The 19,240-nt window shown below is 43.4% G+C and overlaps 1 protein-coding gene across 8 annotated transcripts; it reads right to left on the bottom strand.

Annotated features, from left to right (window-relative positions):
- Positions 1–1,924: 1,924 nt before the first annotated feature.
- Positions 1,925–19,167, bottom strand: btr30 (bloodthirsty-related gene family, member 30). Of its 8 annotated transcripts, none has more exons than XM_079521450.1 (16): positions 13,973–14,267; positions 13,676–13,722; positions 11,644–11,757; positions 11,422–11,532; positions 9,140–9,287; positions 8,388–8,840; positions 7,715–7,819; positions 7,189–7,284; positions 6,063–6,296; positions 5,394–5,577; positions 4,909–5,025; positions 4,578–4,604; positions 4,448–4,474; positions 4,035–4,210; positions 3,103–3,258; positions 1,925–2,698 (listed from the first exon to the last, which is right to left on the bottom strand). In XM_079521450.1, the coding sequence occupies exons 4-16, from the start codon at positions 11,427–11,429 to the stop codon at positions 2,489–2,491; spliced, it is 1,941 nt and encodes a 646-aa protein (XP_079377576.1). In that variant the 5' UTR covers positions 11,430–11,532; positions 11,644–11,757; positions 13,676–13,722; positions 13,973–14,267; the 3' UTR covers positions 1,925–2,488. The 8 variants fall into 8 exon arrangements, with proteins under 8 accessions (XP_079377576.1, XP_079377581.1, XP_079377578.1 ...); XM_079521455.1 differs by having other exon boundaries at positions 11,480–11,532; XM_079521452.1 differs by having other exon boundaries at positions 11,470–11,532; positions 13,973–14,266.
- Positions 19,168–19,240: the final 73 nt, after the last annotated feature.

The raw sequence follows: 19,240 nt of genomic DNA, 5'->3' as shown, positions 1-19,240 counted from the left end.
CATCAGGGTCTAATCTTTCTGGGTCACAGAGTGCAATTAACCATCTGGTAAAAGAATGGGGCAATTATTTGGGTGAGGCCTCATTCACACGTACCAAACACCAATCAAGCAAATGTTTGGTTTTTTTTGGGCCACCACAATGCTTTTCCAATGGGAGTCACATGGTTTGACCAAACATTTGTTTGATGAGGGGGAGGGGCAGAACACCACCAGCAATCAAACCATGTGACTCCCATTGGAAAAGCATTGTGGTGGCCCAAAAAAACGACCAAACATTGCTTGATTGGTGTTTGGTATGTGTGAATGAGGCCTGAGAGAACCAGCATGATGTTATGAGTCAAATGTGTGCCACAGCGATGGACCGGTAATGATGTCCTGGGTGATTGAAATGACCCATTCTAACGAGTTGTGTATCAAGAGTTGAGGTGACTCCTCCATCTACAGTATGACATCATCCTATGCAGAATGTACTTGGCTCCAGAAAAATGCTAGGGAAGGGTTTGAGCCACTAGAGGGAGCCACATTATGATATGACACAAAAACTTCAGTTTGTTAAGTCACATTTACCACCAGCATATTAAACAGATTTCTATTTTCTATATGCCAAAATAGTTTAAACTAAAGCTGAAATAAGAGTGGCTTCAGCACATTCTTCTGCCTTTACATCACGGTCATAAAGAGTTGTAGGCCTGTTGGGAATCCATGTTTTAAGAATATGGATAATTGAATGGTCTTTGGTTTCTTGATAAGAAGGAATTAATCCATTAACCCAATGGTGAACACTTTTAAAAGTCTAGTATTAATATTCCAGCTATAGAACTATAAATTGTAATAGAATAGAGGGTACTGGTACTGTATCAATGACATCTTTGAACGGGTAGTGTAGTAGCTGTAGAAGAGCTCAGAATAAGGTCGACCCTCAGGAACTCTTACAAACCTTGTATACCCCATTTGGTTCAATTCACTCTTTTTACTCAAGACAAATGAAAATCCATAAGGGAACACAATTACCGAAATTATACTGTACCGTCAGTATGATAGCCCTTAAACAAAACACAAGTGTTAAAGAATTAAGTCACTGGTTGACAAATTATTGAATAGTAATTTACATTAAATATTCTCCAAAGATGCATTGAGAATTTTGCTAGATATAATTTCCATATAATAAAGCACAAGAGTTGTGAATTTACAATAATTTAGAAAGTGCAATGAATTATTGTGCCAATGGCCTTGCTGCACATACCACCAGGCTCCTGACAGCGAGTCATGTGTTCGATTTCCGATCCCGACGACCTTTGCTGCATGTCACACTCTCTCTCTCCCATCTATCTCAACTGTACTCTAAATATTATATAAAAATAAGTGTGCCAGTGTAGGCAATCTGTAAGCTCACATTCACATAGCGTTGTGAGCAACCATGCATAGGAGTTGTCCATTACTGCTGGGTACATACTAGTGAATGTCGCTCACTTGGAATGACATTCAGTACGAACCACTGACTAGTAGTCGACTCTACCGAGTCAGTATTGCTCTACTCTACAGTATTGTATTCTAAATTGGTAGTAGTATAGCTAATAAAGATGAAATCAACAAACAGTGATCACGCAGTAACAATACATTTGGGATTTCCTTAATTTATTAATATAGATTAGATCATAAACAAATAAAATCTTGAGGAATGTACATCCAGATTACAGACAAAAATGTTTGATCACATCTGTGTAATTCAGTTCAAGACATTCATTAGTGTGTGTGTTTATTACAGGTGTACGTGTTAAAACACCCACCCCCCCCCCCCCCCCCCCCCCCCCCCCGTCCTTGATTCACTCCAGCAGCTAAAGATGGTTAAAAAAAAAACACCGCCTAGCCTCTGTGACTCCATCCCACCCTTCACTCCCCCCTTATATTTCTCCTCCCTCCATAAAACTGCAGGCTTCGTTTACATTCATAAAGCATAGCTCATTTAAAAAACATTAGTTAAAAGCATCCCTGGCTAATAAGCCTTAATACATTATAATTGCCCTCCAACTAAAATTAAAAACACCTACAATATTTTCCATTTTAGAATTAGTTAATCTTTTACTCAAGTGGGACAACGCCTGTCGCAAGTTGATGATAACATTTGTCCATTCCATGTTGTCCAGCAATAAACACATCATACTTAGCCTTAACTAAAAAAAAAAACGTAATAATTCCCAAGGCCAATATGAGCATCAAAACAATATGTTTTTATCAGCACATGCAGTCCATACATCCCATAGGGTTGGACCACACAAGGACATCAACTTGCGACATGCGTTGTCCCACTCTCCCAAAAGATTAACCATTTCTAAAACAAATATATTTAAGGTGTTTTTAATGTTAGTTATAGAGGGCAATTATAATGTATTAAGGCATATTAGCCAGGTATCCTTTTGACACAATTCGTTGGTAGACCAGTTACTCGTTCGTGTAGACCGGTGTAATGCGTAGTAAATGAGGATCAGAGTTACTCGGGCAGGCTGGTGTAATGTGTCGTCAAGAGAACCAGGGGCGCCTCCTTGTCTCCGGTGCCTAACAGAGGGAACATCTTCCCCCTGAACTCTGCCCCCTTGAAGGTGTAGATCTCACTGCCCGTCTTGGCGTTGTAGAAAGACACCTGGCCCTCCTCCACGTCCATGAACACGCCCACGTGCCGCAGCTTGGGCGGAGCCTTCACCTGGACAGAGACGAAGGCAGGAAGAGAAGGGTGGACAGATGTCAGTTTTCCTCAACACCCAATTCTAAAGCTGCGTTCAGACGTGGATGGTTAGAGCGGCACGATTATATACAGTCAATGCAAAGACGATAGTTGCGCGAACGGGCGCGGCGCGACCTGACGGGACGAACCGAGGCGAATATATATATTATTTTTTTTCCAGGTATAAACGCAGCTTAACTCGAGGCCTCCAAAAATAAGAGCACAGCATAATTTGTCAAAATGTCCTTTTGAAACACTATTTGTATAATATTTGTCATGCTATTACACACACACAATGAAATGTTTAAACCCTCATAAAGACGCATAATAAATCACAGTACGTATCACGGCAATGAAGTAGCAGTTAAAATCCACAAGCTGACCTTGGTAAGTGGTGGGGCGGTGAGGGCACGCATGTGATTGCCACTCCACCAGATGGCGTAGTAGCCGTTCTCGGGACTCATGTCGAACAGGCCTTTCCTCTGAGCAGACTCCTGCACCACACCCAGCTTCCAGTCCTTATTCTCCCCTACATTCACCTGGGAGAGAAAGAGACGATGGAATGTAGTGGGGGGGGGGGGGGGGGGGGGGGGGTGGGGTAGACATGTTAATTCCATGGGAGAGTGAACATAAACAGAGACCTCTAACCTATTCTTTAGCCGCATAGAGGGTATGCGCATGCATACGGTGAGTGGGAAATCGAGTGGCAAAGTGACTTGGCAAAGTGAGTTTAATGTCATTTAATGCAATCAGATAGGACCTTTCTGTTTGAATGTATGGGCGGTCAAGGCCAGAAAGTAGTTTTTTGCCACTCCCGCATAACTTCCGGGTATGATGATGATGTCACACGCATACCCTCTATAGTCAGTGAACACAATATTATACCCATACTTGGACCCACAAGCCACACAACACATTAAAATTGCTTTTTTTCCAGACAGAGAAATCTACTTTGTCATCTACCTTTCTCTGTCCCAGGCAGCAACACACTCTCGCAAGATCTAGAGCACCAGTAAAACATAGATCTAGAGCACCAGTAAAACATACAGTAGGATGTTCGCAAGATATCTGCGGTCAGACGGCGCCCACTGAAGACCATGCGTGTACCATTTCACCCCTAGTGGCGAAGCGTGGGTTGGACCAACTTCCTAAGTTAAACATCCTTATCTAGTCCTAGGTCTAGTCCCAAGGTTTTCAGAAGGTGGCATACCCATTTCCAGTTAATTTTATTTCCCACTGCCTTGTTTGATTGAAGCCTTGCATTTTCAGTCCCCAAACCCCGACCTTTACCCCATCATCACCCATGACCTCTCACCTCCCAGTAGTGACGTCCAGAAATGTAGCCCTCCTTGGCGATGACACAGGACCAGACGTCGTAGCGCTGCTGGCTGTTCCTGTAGAACTGGAGCTTCTCTCCTCTCTTCACCTGCTTCCGGTCCTCCGACAGGATGAGGAACGGGTAGGCCGTCACCGGGTTCAACATCACGTCCTCTGCACACAGGAATCATTGTCACTAGGCCTGTCACAACTAGGGTCGGGATCCAGAGAAACCGGATCCAACATTTTATTTATATGTTCCAATGTTCAATGCCAAAAACAATCAAATCGTTAATCACAACAATTTGTATTACAATTAATAAAGTTTCACGATCACAACGGCCCCAACAGTCACACAAATTAGTGCAGGAAGTTGTATCAATATTATGAATGAATGAAGACATTACCCACCAAGATAAGGACGTATCTTCTTTAGGCCTGGAAAGAAGAATGGAGAGAGCTGAGCTGGTATTTGGAAGACCACAGAGCCAAGTATTGGGATTTATGTTTCAGCAATTTAATATAAAAATAAGACACTTACCTGAACCTGTTTTAATCTTCTTTAGATCTGGACAGACGGAAAGAAGGAGACAAACAGTTAAGATTTTGTACTTTCAAGTACATTTTGTCAGTCACACTAACGTGTGCCACTTAAAATGGAGACAATTACTGTATAGGCCTATTATATATTTTTTAAATGAAGAATTATATTTTCTTAAATCTCCACTATGTTAAGGATGATGCAAGAGAAAATCCACGGTTACATTACAGATTCTTGTCCATTTGGTTCCATTTGTACTAGCCTGGTAAAACATCTCGGTCACATCATTTTGAACAATACTTCAGTTCTGTATGCAGGTGCTGCAACTGACCTCTCAGAGACCAGTGGCTCTTCTTCAGGTTGACACTGCTTCCTCTCACACTGAGCATGCTCTCTCTCACACTGAGCATGCTCTCGTTCAGCGTGCCCGGCCCCTCACCCGACGAGGCTGGAGCACAACAACACATTATTGTCATCATATGACTAAGGAAAAGTTTCACATTTCCTTTCAAAACCCCTTTACAGAAATCCAACAACAATCCAACAATGTAATTCCTAATTTCTCCCCCATCCCTGTCTGTGTAAAACATACAACAGTTACAGCCTAGGTCTCACTTGTAAAACAGGTAACCTCTATGTGACTCTCTGTAATCCTATGCACATGACCACAAATCATGGGCCACACTGGAAGCTGAACACATAACTACCGGTAGATGTGTGCCCAACATGCACTACCCTGACTTAGCTCAGGCCGGTCAGTGGGTCAACACAATCACAAATACATGACGGAGGTTTAGCCCCAACTATTGTACTCACTAGAGCCCCGGGAGCCCCTGTGTCGAATCTCTCCCATCCTGATGTCATCCATCTTCTCCTTCACCTCCACCAGGGCGCTCTTCACCTCCCCCAGGTTGAAGTGCAGGGACAGCTCTGACTCGTCGTCCACCTCCTCCTGGAGGTCTGAGACCACTCCCAGAGGGGCACCGGCCTCCTCAAAGCCCTGGAGAGGAGAGGACAGGTGGAATGGAGGGGAAAAGAGGAGAGGAGTTCAGCGGAATTAAGGGGAGAATGGGGGCTAGTAATGAGTATAGAATAATAGACCAAATCAAGATGTTTGTAAACAAATGGGTCGTCTACACAATAAAAGATACAGCGCCAGCCAAGTACATTATCTACCGGTACGTCTAGTTTTCCAACGTGTCAAAGTTTTATACAAAATAATATAGAACAACAATATCATAAGTGTTCAGTATAATCAATTCATCAGACAATACATTTACAGAAAAGCATTAATAGTTACGTTTCTGCCCCCGTGCAACTTTTGTTTACAAGGTATAAAAGCCACACAATTAAGTTAATCGCATTCATTTGTATGATAATGAATTGTCAAGTGAAACATCACAATCGTGACAGCCCTAGACGGTAAAGTATAAAGGAAGGCAGGAAATAAAGAGTCTTCAGGGTGCAATCCATTCCATTCCCTACCCGCAGAAATCCTATGTGATCCTGGCTGGTGGCGTGCACCTCCAGCTTGGCCCGCCTCTCCCTCAGCAGGCTCAGCTCCGCCTCCAGACGCCTCACAAGCCCCTCCCCCTTGGTCTCCACGATGGTCCGCTTGTCCTGGATGCCGCCCACCAGCTCGGCACGGATCCTCTCCAGGGAGCGAGACATTTTGTCCAGGATGTGTTCCACCTCGCTCTGCTCTCCGTCTGCGTAGCTCTGCAACACCACAACACGTTGCATTTGCATAAAAATGGACCCTCGAACCACCACAAAATGGGTCCCTACCCCACTGTTTGGGAACCACTGGCCTAATGGTTAGAGGAGCGAGTTTGTAACCGAAAAGTTCCTAGTTCCGGCAGAAAAAAATAATCTGGATGGGTAAGTGAACGGCCACCACGTTACCCCACCCCTCAACACCACTGTGTTCCCTTGAGCAAGGCACTGAACCGCAACTGCTCCAGTGGAGCTGTTCAGTGGCCACGAGTACAAGGTTGTACTGGGTAGAATGACCCCTGCTGCTTACAGCCCATCACCCTCACAGACACACACACTCCTGTGTTGGCTTCAATTGGCAGAGATTCATCGTTTAGATCCGTACTAGACTGATTTACATAGGCTGACAACACATGGTGCAAGGCTTCAAACACGCCAAAATTCAACAAAGTTGAAGTCCACATGACGCACCTCACACACACAGCCAACTGGAAGCTCCGCCCCTTCGCCTTCGTAGAATGTGATGCAACTACTTCAGTCGTGCACACGTGTGATGTGCGTCACACAGTAAAGCAGTGTTTCCCAATTCTTTGTGGGTTGCAAGGTTTCTTTTTATGTTTCCTACGTGCTTTGAGCTTGTAGATTGGCTATATTCAAGTATTAAATAGGGCTATTAAATATGTATTTTTGTAAGTTTGGCTCCCGGGGAGACACCGAACTGTATCTTTTGGGTCTTGAGCTAAAATGCCTGCCATAAAGTTACTACACTCCAAAAATGGCACTTGTTTGAACAAGCTCTGAGAGATCTTATCTTAATAATCCTACAGTAGGTGAATTGCAGTATAAGGTAACATGCTTGTATGAGGCTCATTTTATTAATGAAACGTATTCTTACTCTGATACGATTTAGCCTCTCCGTCAGCTCCATGAGACGGAGGTTCTTCCCCTCAATCCGATTCATCATCTCCATCTCCGTCTTTGCTACCAGTTTCTGGAAGGAGAAAAGGATGGACAGACAGAAATAAACACATCAGATACTAATACATTTTCAATTCACCATTCTTCAAAAATAACATAAATTATAATGTATAAATTGGGCTTAAGTCATCATCATTCCCTTCCCCTGTGTTGTCAGTGCATTACCTGACTGTACCGTCCGCAATGATTCTCAAAGTGGGGGTACGTGAGGGGGTTCCAGGGGGTCCCCAGCGAAATTAGTTATTATAGCATTAAAATAACTTAGACCACTTTAACCCCATTTTGGCTATTCAAAAAAAAATAGTGGGGAAAAGGGGAATAATGTCCGTGGCCGAATACAGCAAACTTTTGGGGTCTTTGACATGAAAAGGTTTATTTCAGAACCACTGGTACACTACTAGCTGGCCTCTACCATCTCCGTTCATCAATCCATTTCTTCTTACCTGTTTGCTGAGTCTCTCAGTCTGGACAGAGACAGTTTTGTGTGTACGGTGTTCCTCCAGGACACAGATGGCACAGATACAGCGCTGGCATGTCTTACAGTACACCTGGTCAATGAGCACATCATCAGGTTGTCAAACATTGAAGTGGCATTAAAATGTATCAATTTTTAACTCGAGGCATGGCCAAGAAAGCAGCATCAGTGAAACCGTTGCAGTCAAACAATATATTTAAAGTAAACAATGTCATAATTCAAGATGTTACACTGTAGCATTGATTCAGATCACAGCCCTCTGTGTTATTGCTTTTATACAACAGTTATATAATACATATATCAGTTAATCCGAGACAGTTTTTATTTTCAGATGATTGTCATATCTGGCTGGCTGGCTCTGCCAATAAAGATAGTTTCCTCAGGACTTTACTTTCCTAATGGATTGAAATGTTGCAGAAAATAAATTCCAGTGCCGTTTTGCACTCAAGGAATACTTTTTGAAAATGGGTGAATTGAATTGCCTTGTTAAGAGTGATTTATACTTCGATTGGAAATAGCCGATCTACAAGCTCCCAACGCATCGCAACACATTGTGTGTGCGCCATGTGTAGATGCAGCCATTTTCAGTGGGCAACCAAGTATTAATCAGTGATTAAAGGTCGAGCTGCTGTTCCCTTTACCTCCAGCAGGCGGCGATGTGCACAACAGGTGCGACCCCTCAGGGCCTCCTGGGGGTCCAGCAGCTGGTGGCTGGCGTAGAAAGCTGTGTTGCGGTGAGGCTGGACATGTGCGTCGCAGTACGAGGCCGTGCACGTGAGACAGGAGCTGACAGCACGCTGTTTGATCCCTGTGCACACGTCGCACCACACAAAGTCCTCGTATGACTCGGCCGTTCGAAAGGGGTTCGAGTTGGCCCCGGTCATTGTCTGACCGCCTGCTGTCATGGGAAAACCCATCCCGGCCTCTATGGGTAGTTCTCCGTTAGAGGCCGTTCCGTACCGGGACAGCTTGTATTTGTCGGCGATGAGAGCGAAGACGCGGTTGATGCTGAGGAGCGGTCGCTCATCAAACTGTCTCTTGCAGAGCGGGCAGGTGCACACGGTACTGGACGCCCAGTATCCTCCAATACAGGCCTGCAACAAAACCAGTCCAGGAAAAAAGAATCATAAATCACATCATAAGGCTGTAGTTGGGCGCTGGTGCTCGCACACCGAAAATGGCAGATCTACAAGCTCACAACGGGTGTGGCACGATGTGTTGTGAGCTTGTGGATTGGCTATTTTCGGTGCACGACACTGGTGCGTAACTAAACCTAAATCAGGCTTAGGTATTGGTAACCATAGGATAAATCTAGCACTTCCATGCATTCCTTGCACTATTAAAGAAATAACAGAGGGTGAACACGGTAGTGTCCAGCCATACAGTACAGTACCTGGCAGAAGTTATGTCCACAGGGAGTAGAGACAGGGTCGCTGAAGAGGTCCAGACAGATGGAGCAGGTGAGCTCTTGCTCCGAGAACATTTCAGGGGCCGGGCCTGCTGCTGCCTCTGCCATCATGGTGGACTGGGAGGAGAGACTCCTACAGAACAACAACATTATGATGATGAAAGACCCAGAGCCAAAGCATGGGAAATAAACCACCATCAAAATGCACCACTGACCGAATAAAAAGAAGCAACCAGTTATTTGGAGAGTAGTTAAAAAAAACTAACAAATGAATGAACCTATTTGAATTTTTGACAGTATAATACCTGAGGTTATTGTACGTTGTTGTCGCTTAAAGGGACACTTCACCCCTTTTGCAACCAGATCTTATTTTAATGATGTTTGGAAGACAAGAAACACTTTCCTGGGGTTATGTACAGTGTTTTTAGATATTTTAGTATTTCAGAGTGTCCATGTCATGGACTGGGCTCACTTACTGTACTTCCTGGACTACATCAAGGACTATTAAAAGAGGACAGGAAGCGAAGACCGTACGGTGGACTCCATGTTGCTCCCTGGAAGGAAAGAAACATGCACACTGGGCTATATCCAAGAGGAGAATTAGCAAGAGAGGCCAACTTTGCTTATTTCCTGTATCTGCGTGAAGTGGGCGGTAACATTATTAGGAGACAGGAAGAATGTTGGAGTCTATTCATTTCCAATGGGAGAGTGAACGTGAACACAGGTTCTGAACCATTCCTTAACTCCATGGTCACTGAACTAAATACTGGACCAAATCATCACAAGGCACACAATATTTACAAGATATTCATAGTAAAATGGCTTCTTTTAGCGAGACAAATCAGGAGAAAATCTACTTTGTTAATGACATTTCTTTATCCCAGCAACAAACTCTCGCGAGATTTGAGATGAGTCCGGAAGCCTCTCTCTGTCCATCTGCAATTTCACGGACAACACATAGGGGGCTCTGACCCCATATTTAAGATGATATGTGAATATTATAATGTGAAATGAATGGACATATTTAAAACGATTAGAAATTATCCTTATGTGCCCAAATTAGAGCTGGCATACTTGGTCTGCATATTGAGACAGGCAGATATGTAGGCACGGTTGAGGAGGATAGATTATGTAGTCTGTGTGATCTAAAGGAAATTGTTATTGTCCATTCTACAGCTCTATTAGGGAGAGACTTTTTAATGAGATAGATCCAAATCATGAATTTATATGGTTGGAGGACTTCGAGAAACTAAAACGACTATTTCAAAAGTACACCTTGTTGTTGTTGTCTTCTTCTTCTATTGGGTTTCATGGCGGTCGGCAAACCTAAATGGTGCATTACCGCCACCTACTAGACTGAGTGTGGAAACAGTGTTGTTGTCAGGGGGGAGGGTGGAGGTCGGGGAGAAGCAAACCACGCCTACTATATTTAGGAGACCATTTGTAGGCTTTGTGTACCATTTCGCCTCTAGTGGCTCCAATGAAGTTGGCCCATCTTCATACATAAACCATCTTTGGCTATATGCAGCCAACACTTCCGTGTTCAGCTTCCTTGGTCTCAATTGCGCATGTTTCTTTCCTTCCAGGGAGCAACATGGAGTCCACAGTCTTCGCTTCCTAACCTTATTTAATTAACCTTGGACTACATGTTGTCTCAGTAAACCCTCCCCCTATCCATAGACATATAAAGGTAGATGCCTCTTTCGGCTCTAGAGCGTATGTGCTCAAAGGAGGGCAAAAAAATCCCGAGATTCCTTGCGAAATCCCGGGGAAGCATGAGTGTGCGTCACAGAGCGCATGTTAAGTGATAAGTCCCGGAAAAGATGCGCTGTGATTGGCCAGTAGTCACTTGAGTGGCAGCGTGACGTAGTGTGCCGTCCACTCTTCGTACCAGTGTAAATTATTCCGCCCTCCCGTCAACACACATCGCTCCCACGAACTGCAGCAGCCAATGAGGCATCTATTTTTTTATATCTATGCCCCTATCCACAAGGGGGAGCAGCTAGTGCACCAAAGCATTATGGGAATTGTAGTCCAGGAAGGAAGTGAGCTCAGTGTCCATGACATCATAGGCACTTTGAAGTACTAAAATATCTAAAAACACATTATTACCCACAGGAAAGTCCCTGAAAATAACTGATGCTCAACAGAAAGTTTAGGGCAGATGTTCTCCAAGTGGAGGCTGCTGCCAGGTGGGCCAATTGGAAAGGAGAGGAAAAAGAAACAAATAATCACAAATAGCAAAAATAGGCCATGTACAAGCTCACACAAACATCACGATGCAAGTGCCTCGTGAGCTTTTATTCTTTTTCCACCTTTTTCCACCTGGTTCAGGGGACGTATCATTCACTGTGGCCTGTGATCCTCCCCGTCTTGCACTAAAAAAAAAAAAAAAAAAGTGAACAATTCCCAGGTCTGGCCACATTCCACTTAAAACACCATAGCTTAGCCTGACCCATGCAGACTGAATACACAAAAGTGCCACTTACAGTACTGTCAAAACCAAGCAGGCTACTCAAGCTGACAAAAGAACCAAGGTGTGTCAGCCTTGACGTATTTGTCCCCTGCATCATCATTCAGACATGTCAACTGTTGATCTAGGGCTAGAAACAATGCAGTCAGAGGAGACACTTACAATGCACCTGCCAGGTTGCTTCATGTCAAGCGATGCACTGAGCACTGCGGTGCTAAACGAATTCTATTACGGTCCCTAGTGTCTTGTGACGTCTTGTCTTCAAATTAAACCAGTCTATGACATAACGTTCCCTCATGCGACACCTTGGCGTCAAATTACCTCAAAACTCAGCAACACATGGTCGTCCAGTATATGAGGATCGATAATTGGCCCAGGGCTGGACTGGGACAAAAATTCGGCCCGGTCATTTTCGCGTGAATTTGGCCCAGACCAGCCCACCACAACCAGCGCGCAGATAGCAGAAACTCTACCGCCCACTCCGTCGAGGCACACACAAACAAACAAGCCCTATACCACCACTTTTACAGAACAACATAAATGATACAAACCAACAGACAACTACACAACCCTTTGTAGAGGGTTTATTTGTCACTCACTGATACAGGTACAGTGAAATTATCATGATGGCACTGGCAGAATGGCAGCACGCCCGGACCTTTCCTGGTGGCCTGCCGCCTATTGACCTGCCTGCCTGTTTCTTTTAAATTGTTTTTAAGCATGGCGTCCCCCTACGGTCGCGGCCCACCGGGAATATGCCCGGTACGACCTGTGGCCAGTCCAGCCCTGAATTGGCCTACAGTAATACATGGGAGATGCAAACACTAGATGTTGAATTTGGCACTGATACTGCAATGCTTAAGGCTCTATAAACATGTGAAAGCGATGTTCAAACAGATTAACAAAACAATAATTAGGTCACACACACATATTTAGGTAGCCCGTCTCCGGACCCCCCGGGTTGAGCTCCTTTGGACCTACCGCGTAGGGTCCGGTCTCACCGGCTTCAAGCGACATGGGATGCAATCTGACTTTCCCTGTTTTGCCTCTGTGCTGCGGTGTGGGTGTCACGCTGACATATTCAAAAAGAAGCATATGAACGCTATAGGAGACAACGAACCTTCTGACCCCCCCCCGCGAACGGCTCAGAAGCCGTTAAGTATTTTTAATGTTTGTTGCCGTTTTGGCAGCTCTGAAATTCTCTCTTGTTGACATCCCATTGTACCGCCTCCAGCATATCGGTTGGCTAGCTGCGCCTCCCTACGCGCCTCGTAGGCGCAGCTAACCAACCGAGATGTCAACAAGGAGGGACCGAAGAGAGAATTTCAGAGCTGCCAAACGGTCGTACAAACATTAAAAATACTTAACGGCTTCTGTGCCGTTCGGGGGGGGGGGGGGGGGGGGGGGTGAGAGGGTTCGTTGTATCCTATAGCGTGCATATGCTTCTTTTGGAATATGTCAGCGTGACACCCACACCGCAGCACAGGGGTAAGTCAGGGGAAATCAGATTGCATCCCATGTCGCTTGAATCCGGTGATAAGGAACCCTACATAAAGTCATCAAAATGTCAGAAACTTTAACGTAGGGTTCCGAAAGGAGCAAATATTTAGGTCACACACACCTAATGTGTAGGCCTACACAAACATGAATTAAAATCTCCAAACCTGATTAAAATGTGAAAATGAGTGATAAACTTGTGCTTAAAAGGGTACTGCGTGTGATTAAAATAGTTTTATATTCTGATAGTAATCATTGGTATAGACTAGTGTTTGTTCAGTAACAGGGGTCTCCCAGCAGTGTCTGTAGTTCTTTAGTAAACACTGTCCAGGTCAGGATGCCAAATTTATCCAATCAGAGATATCTCTTACAGGATAAAGTAAAATTGACAGACTATAAAATGGAATCTAATAATTGGCATCCCACCTGAGAATGTATTTTCTGTTTACTAAACAGCTGGAGAGATGGGGAGACCCCTGTTATTGAACAAACACTATTGTCTATAGATTACTATGAAATATAGAACCTTAACTTAACATTAATTAACTTACCTTAAGAGAATCTGGGCCTCAATGCACCTGAGAGTTCAGATCAGCAACTGTAGAGACAATATCACAAGATGGATTTGCTTTTACTAGAACATTTATTTTTTCCTTTTGTTTAATTCTACTCTCAGCACTTGTATCAGCGATTAACAACTCTTAAAACGATCCAACATACACAATAAACTCCTCAGGGTTAAGATATGGATGGAAGTGTCCATTTGGTTGCATTTGTACAATCTCACATTCACCATAACACTGAGGATTTGACTGTGGACAAAACTAAATCCATGACACCATTCTCACTTTCTCAGGAGGAGTAGATATAAACTGAATGATTGTGAGTCCCAAGAGTCCAATTCTTCTGTCTTCTCAAAGCAGCTAACATGGAATGACACCCCTGTAGCTTTCTCTGCTCTGTCCAATCTATTCTACTGTATGTCACCAGCAGCCACAGCCGTTAATGACAGTCTGAGCTGAGCAGCACTTAGGATAGAGCTCTTTGTCATCTGTGTTCTGTCAGCAAAGATGGATGATAATATAATGGCGTATGTGTGGTAGCTGGTTGGTAGGTGTGTGTGTGTGTGTGTGTGTGCTCTGGTGTAGACAGGTATAGAGGAGGTGTGGCCACACAACACACCTGAACCACATCAAAGCAAATCAATCACAGAATAGATGCATAGACATGAAACACACAGAATGTGAGCGCAATGTCCAAGTTAAATTCATCTACTGTAGGATTAACTTGAAACTGACTGGCAAGTGAGCCTTTTTTAATGTTTGACTAATTATGACATGACCATAACAGGGTCGTCTGCACATCTACAGTCAGATTAATCTGCAAGAAAATAAAGTTAAACATTCAGAATCAGAGATGGAGAAAATATGCATAAAATAATTGAATTTAAGGTTGAATTCTAACACTATAGGGAACACCATCCTCGTCTCTTAATCAAATGCATCCTAATCCACCCTTCTTGTCCACTAACAAGAACTGTGGGTGTGGAGACCGTTTGGTATCAGGAGAACTGGGTCTATTCAAAGCTGCTATCTGAATGTATTCATTCTGCAGGGTCTGTGCTCAGGCCTAGCCTAGACCCCTGTTCCCTGTAAAACATGGCATGTTATCATTTTTGGTTATCTGATGTTGTCATGCAGAACTACTTTCTTCAGCTAGCCGAATAAGCTGCATCAACCACTTCTGCTTAGCTTTTGTCTTCTATTTCAAGTGACAATTTATTCTAACTTCCCATTTTTGTACGTAACGTACTTCCACAACTAATTCAATTACTGGATTATGGTCTTCTCTAGGCACTGTGACTCAATAATGCAATAATGACTTGCTTGTAATGATATTGAACAACTAATTATTTATGTATTGCAGAGCAGTTAGCTAAACAAAAATGTGTTGTTTTGTTTGTTCCGCTCTTTGTTGCCTATAGAGATAGTACGGTGCATCCACCCAGCTGAAATCAGTCTGGGGTTGTTTTGTTGCCTATAGAGATAGTACGGTGCATCCACCCAGCTGAAATCAGTCTGGGGTTGTTTTGTTGCCTATAGAGATAGTACGGTGCATCCACCCAGCTGAAATCAGTCTGGGGTTGTTTTGTTGCCTATAGAGATAGTACGGTGCATCCACCCAGCTGAAATCAGTCTGGGGTTGTTTTTGTCCCACCAATCAGCTACTGGTATGGTAGGTAGGAGTTAAGTCATTTGCTCAAAGGCACACCAGCAGGTTTGACATGGTGGTCAATACAGTCAACATGTAGTGTCACAAATGTCGAGAGGGCCGGGACAAGACTGTGACCTTTTTGTTTTGTTGTGTCTGGTGTGAGAGGCTCGATAAACACTCAGACATACTGTAGGTCGCATTCACACCAGGCTGTTTAACTGCGATTAAAATGAATCCTGCTGCGTATTGTCAGAAAGTGCGCTTCATTTGGCTGGTGTAAAGTCTCATTCGAATTCTGGTGTGGATCAAACCAAAGCATTCTAGATTGCAAAAAAACAGGGATCTCGCTTTGCTTCCAAGCGCACCAGAGGGCGGATCACTACAGCTAACTAAGTCTCTAACACATTTTAAAACCCTCCTGAAGACCCATTTTTATAGAAAGGCCTTTTTATCTCCCTGATTTATATCTGTGTATGTTATTTTGCATTTTCTACTGTTACTTATTGTTGCATTATTGATGTATTCCGTTGTTATTGCTGTTTGATTGTTCAAGCACTGTAACTTTGTTTAAAAAAGTGCTACATAAATAAAGTTTTATTATTATTATTACCCTTATTATTGGTGAGGATTTAGGTGTGAATGCAATCACATCAAATATAGGGGATGAACCAAATAATGTTCCATTGTGGGATGTAGCAGTTGGTATTTGGCACACAAGGAGGAAGGAGAAGGCATTATTACGCAGCGCAAAGAAGTCCCGTGGACAGACGTGGTCTAATGAAGAGATAGATAGAAGCCCTTAAAGGAGCATTCAGTGATTTGGGTGATTTGGAAAACCACCCAGTCCGCCCTGGTAACAAAATGTGCACATGCACGCTCTACAGTGGGGGGAAGTGCAACAAGCCAACAGCATGTGCACCAAGGCCCGCCCCCACTCGATCATGATTGGAGGAAGGCCCCTCTCATCCTGATTGGATGACGGTTTTGCCACCCGCCACCAAAAATGAAACTAGGGTTTTTTGACCCCAGGGGCTCACTGGGGACAGGGAGGAACTTCTTATATGGTCAGCACACTCTATAGTAGGGAGGATTATCCAGAAAAAAAGAAAAAATAAGTGATTTGAATTAAGTCAAATCACTGAATATACCTTTAAGTTGATTGGCTTATCGCAATATGGCCAGGCGATCACATTTATCAAATGCTGAAGGTTACACACAAAACACTGCAGTGTAGGATATTTATCACACATTTGCACAATGTCTCTGATCTGGAGTCAGATAAAAGTGGTAGGTTTGTTTGTGTAGAGTACAGTACAAGGCTACTCCAGTCCTATTAACCTACCAGGTTTATTTATGTACAGTATGTAGGCTAGCCGCTACTTTACAAAACAAGTTGGTAAAGTTGTAGCGATCTACTATTGCGCACATACACACACAAACGAGTATGTTTAGTGTTGACAAAAAGGATGTAGTGTTCTAGGGTTAAATACAGTTAACAGTTCCCATTGCTTCCTGGTGAAATGTTTAGTACACTAATGGTACCAAGCGCTAGTTCCAGGAAATTCATATCTTGTTGTGTAATATAGCAATGAAATGGAGCTAGTGGAAGTTTATACAGCGGTCTGACTCTGATCATGGGAACAAAACAGTGAACAATATGAATGGCATCTGCGTGCGTGCGACCGTGCGTGTGTGACTCAGATCCTCTAAGTGATAACACTGAATGTTAATGAGGATCAGAGGATGACACAAATGTTTTTGTCTGCTCTTCTCTGTGATAAAACAACCACAACACACATGGCACATGGTGGAACCATGTGAAGAGTTACAGGTGTGTGTATTTGAGCCAAGATAGCAACTGAACAGGGCCACAATGGAAACAAGACCTTAGGGCTTTTTGTGTAATTAATCCTTTAGCATCATTGTATAATCGGATTAACCCCCACAAGGTTCCCTGAGCCGATATTGTTTTGGGGCCCCCCATAGCACGATTTTAACACAATCAATGGCCAATGAAGGGCCCCTGAGAGCCAAGGGACCCTGGACCCCGGCCCCACGGCTCATTTGGCCCTGGTACCACCACTGTACTATTTGTAAACAGTTAATAGCAAAAGTATTCAATCAATCAATAAATCAATCACACTGACGGACATAAACATAGGCCTATGTCTTTTTCATTGTGAGGAAACATTTGCATGTCTTCACTTATGCAAAAATAAATGAAAAATCCCCCGTGTGAATTGAGGGGCTTATCATCACACATCATCTCATTCTGGCCAATCACAATTTCCGTCCTCACTTTGTCTTCAATGTTTGTGTTTACACAAACCCTCAAAGCTGGACATAGGAGGCCCTCAAAAAAAGAGAATAAAAATATGCCTACCATCTGCTCTGTAAATGTGGCAGATGTGAGATCGAATTCGAGATGCTGATATAAAGTGATATAAAACGCTGTGATGGCCGAGTGGTTAAGGCGTTGGATTCGAAATCCAATGGGGTTTCCCTGCGCAGGTTCAAACCCTGCTCACAGCGGCTGTGTGAAACGCAATTTAGTCGTCCTCTGCCAGAGCAGCCGCACACAGTACAGATGTCAGAAAGAAAATATTTGCACATAATTCACAAGTGATTAAACCTACGTGGTCTGGTAGCGAAGGCGTGTGTGGTGAACGGTACATTCTCATCGCATTCTTACGCACAGTCACTCGTGCAGTTTATTCATAGAGTTTATTACACATCTGCAGACTGTGCAGTGTGCACCATGTGATTGATTGATTGAAACATGTATTTCACAGTATGCAGAATGGGTACATTTCAAAATAAAGTACAAGTCAATATAAAAACTGCTACTTGAGGATAGAACCAGAAAAGGTACAAGGACTTGTTTACATGAGTCTTCCATTTTCAATTCATCAGAACATTTAATGACATACAAATATACACTTCTATGAAAAAAAGGAGATCATCTTATATACCGGTACAGTTAAACACAGGGGCCAGCTTCGAATTGCAGTCACCCGTAGCTGCTCTTTGAGAGCGGTTTTTGAAGGAGTCTAGGGATTCACATTGCTTAATGGCTGTTGGTAGGGCTTTCCACATTTTAGTGGCATAGGAGCGAAATAAATTTAAACCCTTGTTCATCACGTGGTTTGAACTCCCTTTGGTGTGGTGATTGTGGACTCCGTTGACATTAAGAAAGTATTTAGGTACATGGGTATCTTAGTGGTCAAGTGGTGTAACGATCCTTGTAGAGCCATTGCAAGTTGCTGTACTCTGTCGTCAATCCTAAATCATTCCAGCCTACTTCTAGAGTTTGATTGATTTACTAAATTGACCCTTACAAGTCTGTAACTCTTGTGGAGACCTTGACATTTTAAAATGTGAGAACCACTGGCCTAGCTAGCTAATGTTATTTGGAGGTTCTTAAGCCTAAACCAATACTCTTTAATCATCTCTTTACATGACACTATTACGTGCTCATGATCGTCAAAATGTTGAGGCTACAATATTTGTATTTTGACAAAATAGCCTAGCTACCTAACTAACCTAGCTACAGTACTCACACATTTAAAACAACAAAAAACGTATTTGGCATGTACAATCATTTGACAGATTCCTATTTCTATTGTGGAGTTTAAGCCACATTTATCCACCAAAAAAATACGAAAACAATTTGTAACTGAACTAGCCATGGTTCACATGACGCTCGTACTTCACGAGCGTCATGATTATGACCTTTCAGGGCTATAACTGAACTGTCAAACTGGTTAAAAATAATTAAACTAAAACTCGTTTAGGAGCATGAATCTCTCACCTGAGTTCTGTGTCTGTTTTGTCTAGACTGCTCACTGCTGGTCCTGTCCACGCGTCGTTTAGTTATTGTTATTGAGGAGAACACTTCATCG

This window comes from Electrona antarctica (assembly GCF_951216825.1).
Source record: "Electrona antarctica genome assembly, chromosome: 14".
In the NCBI taxonomy this organism is placed as follows: Eukaryota; Metazoa; Chordata; class Actinopteri; order Myctophiformes; family Myctophidae; genus Electrona; species Electrona antarctica.
Note: the sequence above shows the minus strand (reverse complement) of the source record. Positions and strands in the feature narration are given on the sequence as shown.

What these genes read in the sequence shown, in the direction of transcription:
- btr30 (XM_079521450.1), bottom strand. An exon ending in GAGCCACTGGTCTCTGAGAG is followed by an intron (nt 4,605 to 4,908) that starts GTCAGTTGCAGC and finishes CCGTCTGTCCAG; the next exon opens with ATCTAAAGAAGATTAAAACA. An exon ending in GAAGATTAAAACAGGTTCAG is followed by an intron (nt 4,475 to 4,577) that starts GTAAGTGTCTTA and finishes TCTTCTTTCCAG; the next exon opens with GCCTAAAGAAGATACGTCCT.